Source organism: Leptodactylus fuscus, chromosome 2, assembly GCF_031893055.1.
Source record: "Leptodactylus fuscus isolate aLepFus1 chromosome 2, aLepFus1.hap2, whole genome shotgun sequence".
NCBI classification, from domain to species: Eukaryota; Metazoa; Chordata; class Amphibia; order Anura; family Leptodactylidae; genus Leptodactylus; species Leptodactylus fuscus.
This window is the reverse complement of record NC_134266.1, coordinates 164811371-164831640: the sequence shown is the minus strand read 5'-3', so window position 1 is coordinate 164831640 and position 20270 is coordinate 164811371. Positions and strand designations below refer to the sequence as shown.

Below are 20270 nucleotides of genomic sequence, written 5' to 3'. Positions count from 1 at the left end.
TAACATTTTCCTAACCATACCAATTGAATCTATTCCATGCCTAAAATGTTATTATTTCAATAAGTGTATTTTTAGCACAGTAGTATAGCATACTGCTATCAGTTGCCATTGTGAACACATGTATTTGTATGTACACTTCAACAATACAAAGCTTCATTGTAAAGCCCTGGAGCTGAACAATATCCTTTGCCCAGATATTGTCAACTGGGCAGTGCAGTGGAGAGTTAGGCAGAATAGTTTCTATCGCTCACAGTGTGACATCTGAGGACTCAGCAGGAAAATCTTTCAATCTCATTTGAACAGCATGGACTTCTGTGATAATCCATTGGGAGTCTTCACAGCGATTCAGTAAGTATTCAGTCTCACCGCAATGCACGATTTGTGTTAATGTGCAGAAGGCGCCTTAAATGTTATAGATTCACTATGTTTTGAAGATGCTTTGAAGGGAAACCTGTTCAGTGCTCTCCTTTACTAAGAACTCTACTGAAAGGTTTATTTAGCCATAGAAACCTGTTTGTGGCCTAGAAATAGCATGAACGTCATTGCACATTATTTCACAGTTTTATAATTAGAGTGCTGGGTGAGATCTATCATTCTATTCAGATTGCTCTCCGTGAGGCTACTGAAAGTTAAACGGTTTGGAAAGCCAATTTAAGAATTTGAAGAAAGAAAAAAAAAAATTAAATATGTTGTTACAAGTAATGATATTCGTCATAGTTCAGAATTTTTATCCACTCAAAATATTTACATGCAATTGCTTATATTTCAGTCGTAAGTACGGACAAGTAAAATAGGTAAATTCATCATTGTTCATCCTTTATAATGATAATAAATGTGTAATATCACTTCAGTAAGTAATATCATTATTTAATCAATTGTAGTTAGTAATATTGATAATAAGACTAATAATGCATGCTTAGCATATGAATTGTGCAACAATATTTTGCATATTAAATGATTATGGTCTCAAAGTTTATTTGATCATACTATTTTTGGTGAGCGTTTTTGTTTTGCTGCTAATTTTTAGTTAACTCTTTTTAGCGAAAATTTTCCGTACAGCAAATACATCCTCAAGTAACAAATACAAGAGAGTGAGGGAGGTGTGAAAAATAAACCTATTGGGGAAGGGATAAAATATCCTTTACTCTAACCCCATAACATACATAGTAATAGTTTTTATAATACTTTCAATGTTCTTGATATTTAGAAATTGACACAAGCCTTAAAATACTAGACAAACACACTGAACAGATTGCAAATATGGAATATCACCTAGGGCACAAGAGTTTGAAGACGAGACCTTGAAATTTCTTTTGATACTTTCATGAAAATATCATTTCATAAAAGAAGTTACATGCTGGTTGTGTTCTATAAATGCCCTTGGTACATACCTAGTCAGGTCTAGTTCTCAAAGTAATACCCAGAAAAGAGATCAGCGAATGTGCCCAAACATTTGTCATGTTTAGTGAGACAGACAATGCCTGACTGTAATTGCTTTTGTCATCTAAGTCACTCTCCATGTCGCCATAGGCAAATAATATTGATAATCTTTACATGGTTGCAAACCAATTTTGACTAGCTGTACTCAGACTTTGATCTGAATTGCCTATTTCATGTTAAAAGGGTAATGTGCCATTGCAAGGCAATATCTTTAGAATTACCAGAGCAGAAACTTATGTAAAATGACAAAAGTTTTTAGCATATACTGTAAGTAAGGACACTATAGTGTAGGGCAAAGTCATTCAAATATCCATACATTTTGTCTAGTAATAGTTTAGAGGGAACTTGATATTTTAAAGTTTCATATTTTATACTAGCTTTACCTGTTCTACTATTTCTTTATGAAAATATATGTTTGAATAAATAATAATAATTATCTCATTATTATTATGTCTTGAAGCTCTTTTACTATTTGATACATGGAGACTTTGAGTAATAATTTAGAAATAACATGCATGTCCTCTATTCAGTCTAAATCTAAATCAATATCAATATTTGCTTTCCAAAATGTTTTAGTTGAAAAATCCAGCTAAACCAAAAATAGGGTTTGAGCTGCTTTCAAGCAGAACACTATCCAAGATAAAGTCTTTAGCATCAGCCTGAACGTACAGATGTGTCTACCTTTTACTTAGCTCCAATGTAGTTATGGACTCAAACTTTACATGAAACCACTTAAATTGAATATACTAGCAATACACTAGAAAGATTACAATTCTTCACAATTCTATACATATAGGATAAAGATATCAGATCACAAAAAGTAGGTCATCTCTTGACATCCATCCAAGAGGAAATCTATGGAAAACTTACAAAATTATAAATTAAATACATAAATTTCATTAAAAAGCATTATAGTTGGAAAATCCAATGGCCTATCTTAACCCCTTAAGGACCAGGCCATTTTTTGGTTTCGCATTTTCGTTTTTCCCTCCTCACATTTCAAGAGCCATAACTTTTTCATTTTTCAGTTCACAGAGTCACATGATAGCTTATTGTTTGCGGGACAAATTGTACTTTGTAATGGCACCATTCAATATGCTGTGCAATGTACTGGGAAGCTGGAAAAAAATTCAGAATGAGGCGCAATTGGAGAAAAAATGCATTTGCGCCATTTTCTTATGGGTTTAATTTTTACAGCATTCACTGTTTGGTACAAATGACATGTTACCTGTGTTCTACGTGTCAGTACAAACGCAGTGATACCAAATTTATATAGTATTTGAAATTTTTTGATACTTTTAAAAAAATGATAAACTTTGCAAAATAGAAAAAAAAATTTGTGTCATCATGTTCTAACACCTGTAACTTTTTCATATTTCCATGTATGGAGCTGGTTGTGGTGTCTTTTTATGCGGGACAAGATGACGTTTCTATTGATACCATTTGGGGAAAGATCCAATGGTTTGATCACTTTTTATTCAATTTTTTATAGGAGGCAAAGTGTTGAAAAAAACGCTTTTTGGCTGTTTTTATTTTTTTTGCCGCTACGCCGTTCGCAGTACGGGATAAATGTTTTAATATTCTAATAGTTCAGGCATTTTGGAGCGCAGGGATACCTAATATGTTTATGTTTAATGTTCTTTAATTACTTTTATAGCTGATCTAGGGAAAGGGGGGTGATTTGAACTTTTATATTTTTTTTATTTTTTTAATACTTTTAAAAACTTTTTTTTTTCTTCTGTTACATTTATGATCAGACCCCTTAGGTACCTTGAAACCTAGGGAGTCTGATCGCTCATACTATTCACTGCAATACTACAGTATTGCAGTGAATAGGAAAATCGCAGCACTTCTATTAGACGATGCCTCTGGCATCGTCTAATAGATCTAGTGCAGAGACAAGCCTGGAAGCCTTCAATAGGCTTCCGGCTGTCATAGCAACCGATCACCGCCCTCTTGTGACGTTCAGGAGGGCGAAGATCGGCGAAACATGGCGGCGCCCATGCCGCCTGCGCTGTTTACACGCTGCGGTCGCGTTTGACCGCAGTGTGTAAAGGGTTAACAGCAGCGATCGGCTCGGGCACCGACCGCTGCTGTTAGTAGCAGGTCCTGGCTGTATTATACAGCCGGCATCTGCCGTGTATGGAGCGAGCTCAGCGTGTGAGCTCGCTCCATACATCCCCATGCGACCCATGACGTACAGTTACGTCAAGGGTCGCTAAGGGGTTAAGTGCCACTAGAATTCAAAACTAACTATTATTATTTATCATTATATTGGACAGCTCTGTGCTGCACCCTTGTTTTGATGCTGCTACAGCTTGCTGTGGGTGTGATTACTATGTAATTGTTAGGACGGGCCAGGGCCACCGCTGTGCTGTGCGGAGTCTGCAAAGGTTCCAGTTTCCATCTGGTTCTGGGACTAGTACTTCTGAGGTCAGGGGGTCAGCGGTGAGCCAGAGGTTATTTAGGCCTCATTTTGGCTCTGGCCCACCACTGGTTATTCGTTGTTGCGGCATTGGCTCCCCTACGATTCTCCCTGCCTTGTGTTCCTGTCCCTGCTATTCCTGATTGCTTCCTCTGCATGTGTATGACCTCAGCTTGCTTTATAGACATCTTCTCCTTGATTTCCTGATTTGGCATCTTCCTGACCTCCTGTGCATGACCTTTGGCTTTCTCCTGACCTTCCCTATCTGGATCCTGTTTTGGCTACTCCACAATATCCCGTCTATGACCCGGCGCTACTGACTATGCTTCTGCCTCTCCCTACTGCTACTACATGACCTCTTGTGAACCGACTTGGCTTGACTGACTCCTCTGGATTATCTGCCTGCCCTGTATGTCTGTTTCTCCATGCTGACCTGCTCTCCTGAACTGCACTGAGGTTAGTGTCTTGGTTTTTCTGGGTCCTCTTTACTGAGAGTTCATTGGGTGTGCGACGCTCTCTGGGCGGTTGCAAATCGGGGCCCTGGATTTTGCCAAATCCGACTCCACCATCAGGAGCTCTGATGAAGAACTCCGGGGCCTGGTTTCGCTCCAATTAAGAGAGTGTAGTACACTCAGGACTGTTTTTGACTTGGTGCCTGGAAGATCTAGTTGCTCAAGACTTACAGTGATTATTGTTGCATCAGGTTCCTAACAGTAATAAGCTACAGTTCCCATAATTTACCTTCCCCTTCAAAGGCAATACCTCTTTCTAACATTATATTATAAGGCAGGACAGGTAGTGCTGTAGTTACCCACATGTATCACAGATCTGATACTGGCACATTGCTCTATTCTTCTGTTGCATCTCCTACTAAGTTTCAGAAGCAGAAGGGAAACCTAAAAATGTTGCTGGAGAATTTCTCTGTGGACTTGCACTCATGGTGACTTGTATTAACCCCTTAACGACCGGCCCATAGGGAATCTACGTCGGCACTGACAGGTCCTTCCTGACTGCCCTATAGGAAACTACGTCGGGCAGTCAGGGAAGGATTCCCTGTCAGTGCTGACGTGAATGGAGCGGATCTTAGCTGTATCTTACAGCTAAGACCTTGCTCCATAACCCCCCATCGGAGGGGGCTCCGATGGTTTTTTTTTAACCCCTTCAGTTCCGTGATCAAACATGATCACGGAACTGAAGCGGTTCCGTGATGGTGCCGGCGGTATCGGCACCCCCGCGGCGAGATCGGGGGGTGCCGATATGAAAAACATGCAGCCTGGGGTCTGGCCAGTGACCCCAGACTGCCTGAGCCCCCCTTTACCTGGTTGATCCTGCCTCAGTACTCAGGAAGCCAAGCGATGCGTCTACATCGCTTGGCTTCCTGTTACAGACTGGAGACACGTGCAGCCTGTGTCTCCTGTGTCTCCAGCCTGTAATACTGATTCAGCAATGAAATCATTGCTGAATCAAGTGTCCTAAGAGGGACACATAAAAAAAGTTAAATAAAAATTTTCTATAGAAAATGAGTTATGTAAAAAAAAAAACCCTAAAAATTAATAAAAACAATCCTTATTTGGTATCGCCGCGTCCGTAACAATCTGTACAATAAAACTGAAATAATATTTAATGTATGCGGTAAACGTCGGGGAAAAAAAAAAAGGAAAAAACCCGCCGGAAGTAGTGATTTTTCACCATCTCACCTTAGAAAATATGCTATAAAAAGTGATCAAAAAGTCATATCCACCCCACAATAGTACCAATAAAAAGCGCAGGTTGTCCTGCAAAAAATAAGCCCCCAACCAACACTGTCCACGGAAAAATAAAAATGTTACGCCTCTCAGAAGATGGCGATGCAAAAATCACTGATTTATGTCCCCAAATGTGTTTTTGTTCTGCAGAATTAGTATTGCATAAAAAAAATACTATAAATGAGGTATCACCATAACCGTACCGACCCGCAGAATAAAGTGAACATGTTACTTTTACTGTACACTGAATGGCGAAAAATTTAAAAGGGAAAACTCAATGCCAGAATTGATTTTATTTTTTTAAATCCAGCAAAAAAAGAGTTAATAAAATGTACTCAATAGATTGTAAGCACCCAAAAATGGTGTCATTACAAAATACACCTCATCCCGCAAACAACAAGTCCTTATATGGCCACGTCACCAGAAAAATTAAGAAAATATAGCATCTAACAATGTGAAGACAAAAACCTGCAAAAATCGCCAAATCATTAGAATACAACTGGCTGCGGCAGGAAGGGAATATATAAGCTGTGCAAGCGAATATCAGCGGACACCCCAGATTTACACTTTATGAGGGAACGGACACCAGAAATGACCCCCAAAGTGACCCCCAGAGTGACTCCCCCAATCATAGGAGCTACTGGGACATAGTAGGGAATTTGGTGTCTGCAATGTTCTCCGCACTGCTTATATATTCCCTCTTCGCCATCCGTTGTGCAGTCACGTCTGGGATAGTAATACTCACTACACCCCCTGATAAATTCTTTAAGGGGTGCAGTTTTCAAAATGGGGTAACTCCTTTGGGGAATCCACTTTTCTGGTACTTTACAGGCTCTACAAACATGACATGGCGTCCAGATACCAAACATCTGAATCTGTATTCCAAAAGCCGCATCGCGCTCCTTCCCTTCTGCGCCCTGCTGTGCGCCCTAACTGCAGTTTATGCCACATGTATGACACTGGTGTACCCAGGATAACGGACGTAATGTCATATGTGAGTATTAACTGATATTAGGGCACAGCCGGGCACAGAAGGGAAGAAGGGTTATTGGGTTTTTGGAGCACAGACGGTTTGGTTTTTGGATGCCATGACACTTTTGCAGAGCTGAAACGCCAGTAAAGTGGAATCCCCTGATATGAGACCTTATTTTGGAAACTACACCCCTGAAGGATTTCTCCAGGGGTACAGAGAGCATTTTTAACCCCCAAGTGTTGCTATAACTTATTATCCATAAATGAATACGAAGCTGATTGTGAGAAGTGAAAATACCAATTTTTCCAGGAATATGTCATTTCAGTGCGTAATATATTGTGCCCGACTTGTATCAGAGATGAACACTCTCAAAGCTGTTGTGCCCGGGATACCCGCTTAACAATTTTTGGAGTGTGTATCTCTGCTGACATAAGTTGGGCACAACGTATCGGGCACTAAAATGGAGAATCTCTGGAAAAATTTCATTTTTAACTTCTCATTGTCAGTTGCGATTTCATTTCTGGAAACTAAATAAATGCAACCCTCAAGGGTTAAAAACGCTCGCTACGCCACTTGATAAATCCCATCAGTGGGCTAGTGTCCAAAATAGGGTGACATGTCTGCAGATTCCACTTTATTGGCAATTCATGGGCTTTGCAAAAGTGATGTCCAAAATCCAAACTGTGCGACAAAAAACAAAATAGTGCTCCTTCCCTTCTGTGCCCGGCTGTGCCAAAACAGCCGATTCTACCCACATATGGCATTAAGTCCATTATCCGGGGTACACCAGTGTCATACATGTGGGCATACACCGCCATTTGGGTACACAGCAGGGCGCAGATGTGAAGGCGCGCTATGTGCTTTTGGAGTGCAGATTTAGATTGTTGGTGTTTGGACACCATGTCACATTTGCAGAGACCCTAAAATTGCCCCTACAAAATGGGGTCACTTATTGGGGAATTCCAGTTTACTGGAACCTCCAGGGCTCTGCAAAAACATCATGGCGCCCAGAGGGTCCCTCTAAATCTGTACCCCAAAAGCTAAAAAGCGCACTGCTCCTTCCCTTCTGAGCTCTGCTGTGTCCCCAAGCAGCAGTTTACACCCACATATATAATTTTTTGACCCTCGGGATGGCCCCTTAATAGTTTTAGGAGTGCAGGTCTCTGACAACACAAAGTGGGTGCAATGTATTGGGCACCGAAATGGCAGATTTCTTTCAAAATTTCAATTTTCATTTTGTACATTAATTTTTGGGAAGCATTTTTAGGCTCAGAATGATAATACGCCTTGATACATTCTTTGATGGGTGTAGTTTTTAAAATTGGGTCACATTTGAGGGGTTTCCATTGTATTGATACTTTAGGGGCTCTGCTAATGCGACATGGCACCTGAAAACTATTCCAGGAAAATCTGCCGTCCAAAACCCAAATAGCGCTCTTTCCATTCTGAGCCCCACCATGTACCCATACAGCAGATTATGGCCACATATGGGGTATTGCCGTGTTCAGGAGAAATTGTGTAACAAACTGTGGGGGCTTTTTCTCTTTTAACCCCTTGTGAAAATGAAAACTTTGGGGATAAAGGGACATTTTAGTAATTTTTAACCTACACATCCCAAGGTTAGTAAAATCTGTGAAAAGGCTATAGGGTCAAAATACTCACTATACTCCTCAATTTATACCTTAAGGGGTCTAGTTTATAAAATGGGGTCATTTATGGGGGGTTGCAATTGTTTTGGTAACTCAAATCTTTGTTTGAATGTGCAATGGGCCTGAAATATCTGCAAGCAAAATTTGTGTCTTGAAATCCAGTTGGTGCTCCCATCTTTTTGGGCCCTACTGTGCGTCCGTACATAGGATTAAGGCTACAAAGTGTACATTTTTGAACACGGGAGAAATGGGGCCATCTATTTTGGGGTGTTTTTCTTTATTTTCATGCCTTGTGTGCAAAAAAACTGCCTTTAAAATGACTCTTTTGTGTAAAGAATATGACAATTTTTTTGTTTGACACAAATTCTTTTAAAACCTATGGGGTCAAAATACTCACTATACCCCTCAATGAATACCTCAAGGGGTCTAGTTTATAAAATGGTGTCATTTATGGGGGGGGGGGTTTCAATTGTTTAGGTAACTCAAATCTTGCTTGAATGTGCAATGGGCCTGAAACATTTGGAAGCAAAAATTGTGTCTTGAAATCCAGTTTGTGCTCCCTTCTTTTTGGGCCCTACCGGGCGTCCGTACATAGAATTAAGGCCACAAAGTGTACATTTTTGAACACAGGAGAAATGGAGTTATCTATTTTGAGTGTTTTTTCTTTATTTTCATGTGTTATGTGTAAAAAAACTGCCTATAAAATGACACTTTTGTGTAACAAAATGACATTTTTTTTGTTTTACGCAAATTTTCTAAAAACTTATGGGGTCAAAGTACTCACTATACCCCTCAATGAATACCTTAAGGGGTCTAGTTTATAAAATGGGGTAATTTATGGGGGTTTTCAATTGCTTTGGTAACTCAAATCTTGTTCAAATGTGCAATGGGCCTAAAATATCTGCAAGCAAAATTTGTGCTTTGAAATCCATTTGGCCTTCCCTACCTCTTAGGCCCTACTGTATGTGCGTACATAGGACTAAGGCCACAAAGTGTACATTTTTTAACACGGGAGAAGTGGGGTGATATATTTTGGGGTGTGTTTCTTCTTTTTGATGTGTTGTGTGCAAAAAAAACCGGCTTTAAAATGACATATATTTGAATAAAATGAAAATGTAATTTTTTTCAGCATTTGTAATAATTCTTGCAAAACAATATTTGTTTGATCAAAATTCTCACTATACCCCTCAAAGATATCTGAAGGGGTCTAGTTTTCCAAATTGGGTCATTTAATGGGAGGTTCTGCCATTATGTCACCTATTCCTGTCTGCAAACATAGCTTGGTACAGGAAAAAATCACAAACTCAAAATTTCCAAAATTTGCTTATAAACTTGATAAACTTCTAAATTGTCTAAGTTACTCAAATATGCTAAAATTATTTCAAATATGCTTGAAACACAAAAGGAACATTTGGAAATATATAACTAGTAACTTTTTTGCCCTGTATTATTGTGCATATGTGAGATATCGCAGCTGAAAATGGAAAACATTGAAAAAATTTCAAAATTTTCAGCATTTGCGAGTTTTTTTTTATAAATTTACACAAGTTATATCAGTCTAATTTTACCTTCTCAGTGAAGTACAACATGTCACGAAAAAACAATATCAGAATCGCTTGGATGCGCTATACTGTTACAGAATTATTCACTGATAAAGTCACACAGGGCAAATTTCCAAAATTTGGCTTGGTCATTAAGGTCTAAAATAGGCTGGTCACTATGGGGTTAAGGGGTAGACAATTATTGGCAATTATTTTTTATTAACATGCTAATTTGTTTATTATTTGGCTATACAATCTATTAAAGCAATGTTGAGAAACTGTATTTTTCTCTGCATTTAACCCTTTCCACATACAAAGGCAGATTATTTGAACGGACTCTATAAAATTATTGCTTGTGCACATAGTTCTTGGATTCGGCTAATATGCTCTTTTCATCTGAAGATTTAGAGCAAGCTCCAAAATGTTAATCCTCTCAGGTTTCTGAAAAATACATTTCCACACGCTGTATCCCGTAGACTAGGCTTTGATAACAAGAACAGAGCTGTACAGATATCAACAACGTATTCATACAGTTCTACACTGACAGAAAAATGCATAATATAAATGTAGAAAATCAAGTTTCACGGGTCAAGGCGCTGTTATGGTTATGGCATATTACTTAATGTATTCAAAACGTATTTTATTCTTGTTTAACAATACAGTGAAACCTCTCCAAAAGACCACCTATTGAAAAAAAATCCCTTTATCTGGTCTAGATTTTCTGTGACAGATTTTCAATATCATTACTGTATATACAATGTACAATGTCAGACTGGGGTACAAAGGCCCCAGCAGTGAAATTGGGGGCCTCCACTTAAAGTTACCTGAAATTTAGCGCACAATACAGTACACAAAACCAAATAGTTTTTGCACTTCACAATATCGAATTCAGTTCTTTAAGTAATTCCCTGTTCATGTTATGATCCTCTATACCAGGGGTCTCAAACTCAACTCAGCATGTGGGCCGCAGAGCAAGATCCCAGCCAGTCGGCGGGCCGCACCGCGGCAAATTTAGCTCCACCCACTTTTATGTTGACTCCGCCCATTCATTTTTCATGTGCCCCCACACTGTATAATCCTCCTACAGTCACCCGTAAACTATATGTCCCCCCTCCATCTTTCCCCCAGTTACATATACACCCTTCATCTGCCCCCAGATTCATGTCCCCCCATCTCTGCCCTCAGATTCATGTCCCCCATCTCTGCCCCCAGATTCATGTCCCCCCATCTCTGCCCCCAGATTCATGTCCCTCCATTTCTGCCCCCAGTTTCATGTCCCCCCCATCTCTGCCCCCAGATTCATGTCCCTCCATTTCTGCCCCAGTGTCATGCCGTTCTCCCCCCTCCCTTCGTCTGCCCCCAGTGTCATGAGCCCCTTCATTCCACCTCAATGTTTAAAGAGGACCTTCCACCATTTTGCCCACAGGCAGTTCTATATACTGCCGGAAAGCTGACAGTGCGCTGAGTTCAGCGCACTGTCGGCTTTCCTGATGTGGGCCCAGTGTGAAGAGCTTACGGTCCGGTACCGTAGCTCTTCTATGGTCAGCAGAGCGTCTCTGACACTCAGTCAGAGACGTCCTTCTTCACAGCACAGCCAATCGCGCTGTGCTGTGAGAGCCGGGAGGAACGCCCCCTCCCTCTGCTCGCAGTACTCGTCCATAGACGAGCATTATCAGGGAGGGAGGGGGGTGTTCCTCCCGGCTCTCACAGCACAGCGCGATTGGCTGTGCTGTGAAGAAGGACGTCTCTGACTGAGTGTCAGAGACGCTCTTCTGACCATAGAAGAGCTACGGTACCGGGACCATAAGCTCTTCACACTGGGCCCACATCGGGAAAGCCGACAGTGTGCTGAACTCAGCGCACTGTCAGCTTTCCGGCAGTATATAACACTGCCTGTGGGCAAAATGGTGAAACGTCCGGATTCAACTTGGATCCGGCGTCCCTAGGCTTGTGCGGGCCGCACAAAATTGTTCGGGGGGCCGCATGCGGCCCGCGGGCCGCGAGTTTGAGACCCCTGCTCTATACAGTGGGATGGATCTTCCATATACTACTATTGTTAAAAAAGACCATACCACATCCTACTACCCTATTCCATACAGCACCTAGCAACCCAATGAAGGCCAACTGGCATCTTCTGACCTACAAAGAGTGAATAGAGACTTATGGATGTGATTGGCAAATTTCCAGGTTATATGACAAGCATAGAGCAAAACCTGATATTAACATTGTCATATATGTTATGCAGCATACAATGATAACAGCAATACTAAATATGTGTATATGTTTAATATTTTAATACAAAACTTTTTTGTTGTTAAGAGGCTTCTTCTCTTTTTTTACTTTTTTTGCTATATTTATCTAACTTTTTGGTCCCTTTGTTTTTGCTCTTAAAGGGAGCCTGTTACATAATAAAATACTTATCTCTCAAATTGGGAAGCAGGAAAAAGTATTATTGTGAATCTTGGTTATCTGACTAAGCTTATAGTTCAATATCGACTGTTCTGGAGACAGACTTCCTTTAAAGAACAAGTCAAATTAATGATTGACAAGGCTATTCCTCTTTACTGCATGATTGAAGTGAGAAGTCTGAATGGAACGATGGTTAAAGCTATCGGGCTGATGGCAGAAACCGCCAAACACTTATCACCTATATTTTGATTAATAGATACATTTTTTGAGGGACTTTAAATGGAGTTTTCCCATTAAACAAAGTTCTGGTTAATCCCTGGAATTGGCAATAACTGTCTAACTGTTGGAGGTTTTACTGCTGGAACACTAACTGATCCTGAAATTAAAGGGTCCACAATGCTAATGTTCCTGAGCTGCGACATCCTAGCAGTTAGACCCCAGTCAACTGCTAGGATGCCCAGGTATATCCCAGGGCTGTTTGTTATTTGTTGACCCAGTTCAAATTATTCAGAAGTGCCCCCCGTCATAATACAATGCTCCTCGAGACCTAATCGGTGTAGTGTCCCCTCGAGTAGCCCCCACATAATGCCAACTATTGGATCTGGCTGTGTACTTATCATGACTGTTGAAATTGTGAACAGCCCCTCAAAATGTGGGAAATGCGCGCATATTTGAGGGGGAGTTGGGTTTTTTTTGTTTACAAATAGACAAAAAATGTCCTGAAATAAATGTTTCTAATTGAGACGGCATAAAAAGTTTCTACTCTTTGGCAGAATTGTGTGAGTAACACAGTCTGTGTTAGTCACTTTTTTTTTACTGGTACTAATCATGAGCCATTTATTGTGTACATGACATCAGTTATTAGCCATACCCACACTGACAGGGTGGTAACATGGTAGATGCATAGAGAGAGTGAAGGAGATGAGCAACATGTGCAATAGATGTGAATGCTTGATCAGCATCATGCAGGGTCCTGCTCAGCCTGTGTTCACATGGTGTGCTTTTGCCCAGATATCAGAAACATATGTTTTAAAAATGTATGCACAGGTTTCAAGTAAAACCATGTGTTTTTTTTGAGCAAAAACGGACTGTGTGAGCATCACTTTGTAGAGTGGCGAAAATGAGAAGAGAATGTAAAAGTGTCACATTAAGATGCTAGTGACAGCATCTAGTTGGGATCAGTTTCGGAGATAACAAGATGGATACCAGGGCATAATTGGCCAAGAGCAAGCGTGCTCCTGAAAAAATAGTCACTCCTGGAATGAGTGTTGTGAGAATTGGGGGGGGGGGGGAAGGATATGGGAGCAAACGGTAGGGTATTTAATACTCCAAGGAGGACATAGAACAGAAGGTGGAATTACCTGGTAAGCCAGGGTTGAGTGCCACTCAACAGATCACCATGCAAAGATAAGTTATCAATAGTTTTGGAGAAAATCATATTGAAGTTTCCATGTAGAAACCAGGTCTGCAAGTCCATAATTGACCAAGGACCTTCCGGGGGGAAAGAGACATGAGAGGTGTTCTAAGCATAAATATTACAAAGGATAGGTTTTCCATAAAGAATAACTTCTAGAATAATAAAGGGGGAACAAGTGGGAAGTGGTAACTACAATAGGGCATGTAAGGGACAGTAAGATAGCCACACCAACCCTACAGTGGCTTTGCAAGGTTGAATAAGCAGTAGGAAACTGTTTTGTACCAGTATGGTTGTAATGAGTTTTCTGAAGGAAAGGCACATTCTCCTGGAGGGATGGAAGCTAGCATAATAACATGTGCTGTTTAGTGTTTGAGCTCAGACCTTTAACATTCAAACTAATGCACTTAGCCATTGGGGAACAGAGTAGGCAGAACAGCAATTGCAAGAGTAGATCTCACCCAGTGGTCACAAAGCCAGGGATCATAAGAGGCTAGTGTGTACATGGATGCAGGCAGCACAAGCATTCCTGGTAGAAGATCGCTAGACCTAGGGAAAAGAGAACAGTAGAAGGAAGAAGGAGGCAGACAGACAAAAGACCAGGACATGGGGAACAGAACAAATAAACAGACAAAAGTGCATTATGAGTAGTTCAAAATCTCCTGGCTGGGAGCAATAGGCATACTTCAAAACCAATATATGCAAGGAAGAAAACAAGTAAATCCATATCACAGATGCGCAGCTGGGTGATGCCCTTAAAGTGGGAGGGATGCCAGGATATTTCAGGAGTTGAACTAGCAAGTGTGGTCATCGAGCCTTAGAAAGGCTTCCTTCAAAGTGAAGTCATGGATATAGCACACAATGTTTTTCAGGGTAGGTCTTTAGGATAGAGGGCTATGTGTACACGGTCAAATTTAATTTTATATTTGGAGGTTTCCTTCAAGATAATATTGCAGATAGCATCTAAGGTAACATAGAAGTCCTCCTTCTGTGTGGCCTCTGGTAGACCCTTGACCTCAATATTATTACACTGGCTTCTGTTGTCAAGATATTCTAGGTGGCACTGCATATCCTTAACAAACTGACACTGAGATTGAGTCCTGTAGTTGAGGGTTTCCACTTTGGAGGCAATATCCTGAAGGTCTTTCCACAATCTGGAGGATTCTGTGGAGAAAGTCTCTGTAACTTTGGTAACAAGAGACTGGAAGTCCTGCCTGGTGAACAGATGAGCAAGTAGCTGAAGCCATTGTGGCAGTAGTGGAGAGGGGTCAGAACAGAATTCTCACAGGCCTGGAGCAGGGGAGACAGATCAGGATTGTTAATCTCTAGGACAGCATAAGGGGACATTGATGGAGTCATCTCTATGTCTACATATTCCATGCATGGGGTTGGTGGAGGAAGCTGAACATGGTACCAATTTGAAGAATGGCCTCAGTGGAGGTGAGGTGGGGGAAGGTCCAACAGGACCAAAGGAGTTGGTGCGGGCACCAACCAGGTCCACAGGATGGGCAGGGACCAGTGGACTGAACTTTGGGATCACTTGAGGGATCCTGGTGTCCTATAGAGTGGTGGTTGGAATGTGGGGTGTCAGTGCCTGAGGCTCATTCAAGTGCTGGAAAGATGCTGACATTTCCCTGACCCCTATAGAAGCTCATGATACAGCAGCAGTGCATCAACTTGAAAAGTGAAGGTAGGCTGCGATCGAGGAGTAGTGGCTTGCAACACAAAACTCAGACAAGGAGAAGGGGCTTCCTGCTCCAGTACATGTCATGCCTGCTTTGTGTCCATATAATGAATGTGGTATTAAGTTGCCTAACTTATTATGTGTACACAGAAGCTACTGAAGGTGCAGTCATAGTATTGATTGTGTGAATCTGTGGTTCTGGATAGGGATAATGAGAATGGTTAGGGGCCCACCAGTTGATTCACTGGATTCCCAAAGGACCAGTTTGTTCTTGACTATGTATACTAAACCTTTTTTTTTTTTGAGGCAACCACTTTTTTAAAATACAGTTGTAAGTAATGTAATACTAAAACAGAAAGTTACTAAAATTGTAGCTTTGAAAAAGTTGTTATAATTGATAAATAAGCATGTAAATGTTTCTGTAGGAGTGCATATATGTGATATAAAGAAGTAATCAGAAGGGTGGATTTTTTCCTGAACTCAGTGATCACATTGAAGTACTTTTTACAGCTTGCAGTTGCTATCAGTCATTCAATGTTCAGCAATGGTTGCTTCATGCTCACTGAACAAGAATAAGGAGACATAGATTTAGAATGATTAGTTTAGACCCTGGATGCCTGCAAGACTAGAGCACCACAATGACCTTTAACCCTTTCTCTGACCTTTTGTCAATCATATGATGACTACTTTCTGACATGCCTACTCTAGTTCAGATTATTTGTTGGTATATTACTCTAGTCTTCCAGTCATACTCTAGATATTATTATTCACTATCAAGCTTTGTGTGACCGTTCAACGCAAAACATGTTTAGCAATATGTTACACCCATATTTTAGAGCAAGGCATAGACCACATATCCAAATATTATACATATAAGTTATTATAATAATCTTACCATATAAGTAATAAAAGCAAACACAAATTTTATTTCATTTTTGCTTACTTTAGTTTTGCAGTTTAATTGAAATCAACTGATATAATCTTAGTTATAATATGCACCTTGAAGGAACTGCTTATGAGCATCTCTTTTCTTTTATGTACAGCGGTAGGACCACTAACTCTAAAATGACCAAATTAGATGAAATCCCTTATGCTTATTTTTACAGATTGTTCTTGTATTTTAATTATTCCAATATTACCATTTATATGAAAGTGATATCTCGTCTAGTGAGTTCACTGGAATCTATATTGACCAACCTAAAATAATGTTTTTACAAGAGGTGAGTGAACCAGCTTGGAATTAATTGGTTTCAATCTGAATGTTCCGAAAGCTTTGGTTCCATTAGTGTCATGGGGTAAAAGAACATAGAGGAGGAGGCTCACATGTTTTTTGGGTGCCTTAGGTGGGCTTCTGGCATCATCACTAGAGATGAGCGAGTAGTACTCGATCAAATAGGTATTTGATCGAATACTACGGTATTCTAAATACTCGTACTCGATCGAGTACCACTCGCTGTTCGAATGTAAAAGTTTGATGCAGAACCAGCATTGATTGGCCAAATGCTATACAGTCATCCAATCAACGCTGGTTCTTCTCCTACCTTTAGAAGTCTTCTCCGTGCAGCTTCCCCACGGCGTCTTCCGGCTCTTCATTCACTCTGCCAGGCATCGGGCCTGGACAGAGCTGACTGCGCATGTCTGCTTGTAGTGCAGGCATGCGCAGTCGGCTCTGCCCAGGCCCGATGCCTGGCAGAGTGAATTCAGAGCTGGAAGATGCCGCGGGAACGCTGCACGGAGAAGACTTCTCAGAGGATCCAGCCCGACCCTCACTCGTAGACTTGGTAAGTATAATTTGATCGAACGTTGCCTAGCCCTGAAACGAGAATTTCCCCTCCATAGACTATAATAGGGTTCGATATTCGATTCGAGTAGTCGAATATTGAGGGGCTACTCGAAACGAATATCGAATCTCGAACATTTTACTGTTCGCTCATCTCTAATTATCACCTGACAGCCTCTTGGTCAATCATGAGTGGTGGGAGAATATTAGTAATGATGTCATATCAACATAAGATAATGCATAGAGAGAAGGGCCTTTGCGTGAGACAGCAGGTAAGAAGAGAAAAAAAGAGCCACTGCAGTTAACAGTGTCAGCAGAGTGATAGTGAAAAACACACCAACCATTGTGTAGCATTACAGAATTATAGGAGAGGAGGACTATAACTGGGAGCATGGTCTAATTCATTTAAGACAGATATAGGAGCAGAGTGGGTGGAAAAGCTCTGCTCTGTACTGTCACTGTTCACTGTAAAGTCTTACACTTGCACTGGCCAGATCACCATCTCAGTGCCAAATCTTATTTTAAGTATTTTTCAATACAGTTTTTAAAGACAAAAATAGTGTGTCAAAACTGCTATCGGTGTTGTACTGTAGTTTGTGACTGTCTATGGAGTATCTTACATTATTTTGACTGGGCAAGTCACCCTTTGAGTGCTAAATCTCATTTCGTTAAACATTTTTTTTTATTTTTATGCAACAGATTGTTTTAATTGCACACGCAAGTTGCAGTCACTTACTCAATCTAATCTAACTTCAACAAAATGTGTTACATTGCATCATTTTGACTGGCCAAGTCATCCTCTGTGAGCAAAATCTTATTTTGCTAAGCATTATGTAAAATAGATTAAAAAAAAAAAAAAAAAGCACCAAAAAACCCAAACACAGACTGCCATCACTCACTCAATCTAGTCTCATTTCTATGGAGCGTGTTACTACTGCATCATATTGGCTAGCCATGTCATCCATTCAGTGCCAAATCTCATTTAGTTAACCAGTTTTTTGCATTAAATTAAATTTTTTTAAAAATTAATAACTAATCTCCACAATGAACTCAATTTCCCATCACTATTGCTCAGACAGTATATTCTGTAAGTAATAGTTATGGAACACACGGTCATTCAATCTATATACTACAACTATTCTACAAATGCTTATAGCATCCCAAGTAAGAGGAAGAGACAGTCATGTTTAATGAATATTCATAGAAAATGAAGCATAATATTAAGATACATTGGTGTTCTTTGTCGGTGGTTACACCCTCTGCTTGGCATCAAAGGATCCATTTATAAGGCCTACTCTGCCAAAAAGATGTCAGACCTAATCTGCAAATTTTTCTTAGAAATGTGTTTAATGGTGTGTGATTCTGAATTCTACAGGGAGATAAACAGGAGAAAAATATAATAGTTTAATGAAGTATCTTTATTATATCTGTATCTGTACCTTATGGCTTCAAACTGTGGGTGGGTTAGCTAAACATGTTTGTTTTTCCTCACCAAGTAGAAGCTGAATGGAGGATAGTAATGAGACTTATGTACAGTATGTGAGTCACTTCAAGATAATAACTTGTGCATGAACAACATAATGATACTATTGTTATTAACCCCTTAATGCTCTGGGTCGTGCTATTACATCACGATGAGTGTATATTTAATTTGGAGCTGTACCTGTGACATTACTTCCGGGACTATATGGGAAGATAACCAGACTCTGGTGGGTTAACCTCCTGGATGCCATGATCAATAACGATCACAACATCCAGGGAGTTTGGATGCAAGATCCCCCCCCCCCACGCGAGGAATTACCATGGCCCCCAGGAGGTCGAGCAATGGCTTTCTGCCTGCCTATGCACATTCCCCAAAGGGAACTTATGTGCGAGGGAGATTAGAGATCCCAGGTTCAAGTTCCCTTGTGGGACAGGAAAAAAGTGTGTGAAATAAAAAAAAGTTAAAAATAATCAAATAATTTAAAAAAAAAAACAACAACAACAACTCTACACATAAAAAAACAGAATGTAAGCAAGAAAAAAATATTTTAGGTATCAGCATGTGCATATAAGTCCCCACTATCCAAAAATAGCATTAAATCCCGCACAGTGAACGCCATAAAAAATATGTTTATGATAATGTGCAAAATAACATATTTTGATCACTTTACTTTCTCCAAGAATTAGCAATAAAAGGGATCAAAAAGTCATACATACCAAACATTCGTGCCAATTAAAAGTTCAACCTGCCCTGCAAAAAAAGAGCCCCTACATATCTCCATCAGAGTAAAAAGTCAGAATACACTGATCCGAGGAAAATAGTTCATTTTGAAAAAGCAATGTTTAATTTGTAAAAGTGGCAAAATATAATAAAATCAATATACTGTAATTATGGTATTAACATAATTGTAATGACCAACCAGACAAAGTTACTGCATCATTTTTAATGTGAACACCGCAAAAACAAACAGCAAAAAATGATGATGATTCTGTGGGTTTTTTCACATGGACCCCCAAAAATGTTAATAAAAGCTAATCAAAACATTTTATGTACCCCAAAATGAAAGTACAACCCGCCACACAAAGAATAAGCCCTTACTTAGTCCTTATGAATTTTGGAGAGCAGGGAAGGAAAACATAAAACAAGCCGACAAGCATTAATGTACAAACTACCCTGTGTCCTTAATGGGTTAAATCTATTTTTTTTTTTTAACTTGGGTTATATATTTTGTATTGGACAGATCCACTGGAGAAAGATAGCATCACAGCTAAAATGTCTACAAAGTGTTACTAATTAGAGCAAAGGAGGTAATGCGGAAATTACATGAGTGCAGTTGACCTGAAATAGAAGGAAATGTAGACAAAGGACAAAGTAGCTGAATGTTCTTCATTAAAAACAAAAGTGTGCTGAACTCATATGACCCCACCCAGTTACACTTCAGTTTAGTATGTACGGTCCAGATCAAGCATAAATTGCTACATAATTTTGAAATGAACTAAAAATAACACGAAAATAAAAACAAAATACAAAAACAAAGGGGTAACGAAGTCCTCATTGTGGCCACTGCTTTACGCTGGGTTCACACCAGTGTTCGTTGTTTGTTCTGAGGTTTCCACCTTCTGTATGCAGAAGATGGAAACCTGTCATGCCGAGTGCAGCCGTGAGCGCCGCTGAGCGTTTTATGCTCTCCGCGGAGAAACCTGTTTTGTTTTTTTTTAAAACCGGAC

General features: G+C 40.1%; 1 protein-coding gene across 2 annotated transcripts in view; it reads left to right on the top strand.

The window, feature by feature from the left end:
* Positions 1 to 222: 222 nt before the first annotated feature.
* Positions 223 to 20270, top strand: part of FRMPD4 (FERM and PDZ domain containing 4) — a 461147-nt gene continuing 441099 nt past the window's right edge. For both annotated transcript variants that reach the window (XM_075265006.1, XM_075265009.1), the window contains exon 1: positions 223 to 348. In XM_075265006.1, the coding sequence (XP_075121107.1) occupies positions 305 to 348 (44 nt within the window). In that variant the 5' untranslated portion in view covers positions 223 to 304. The remainder of the gene's footprint in view (positions 349 to 20270) is intronic.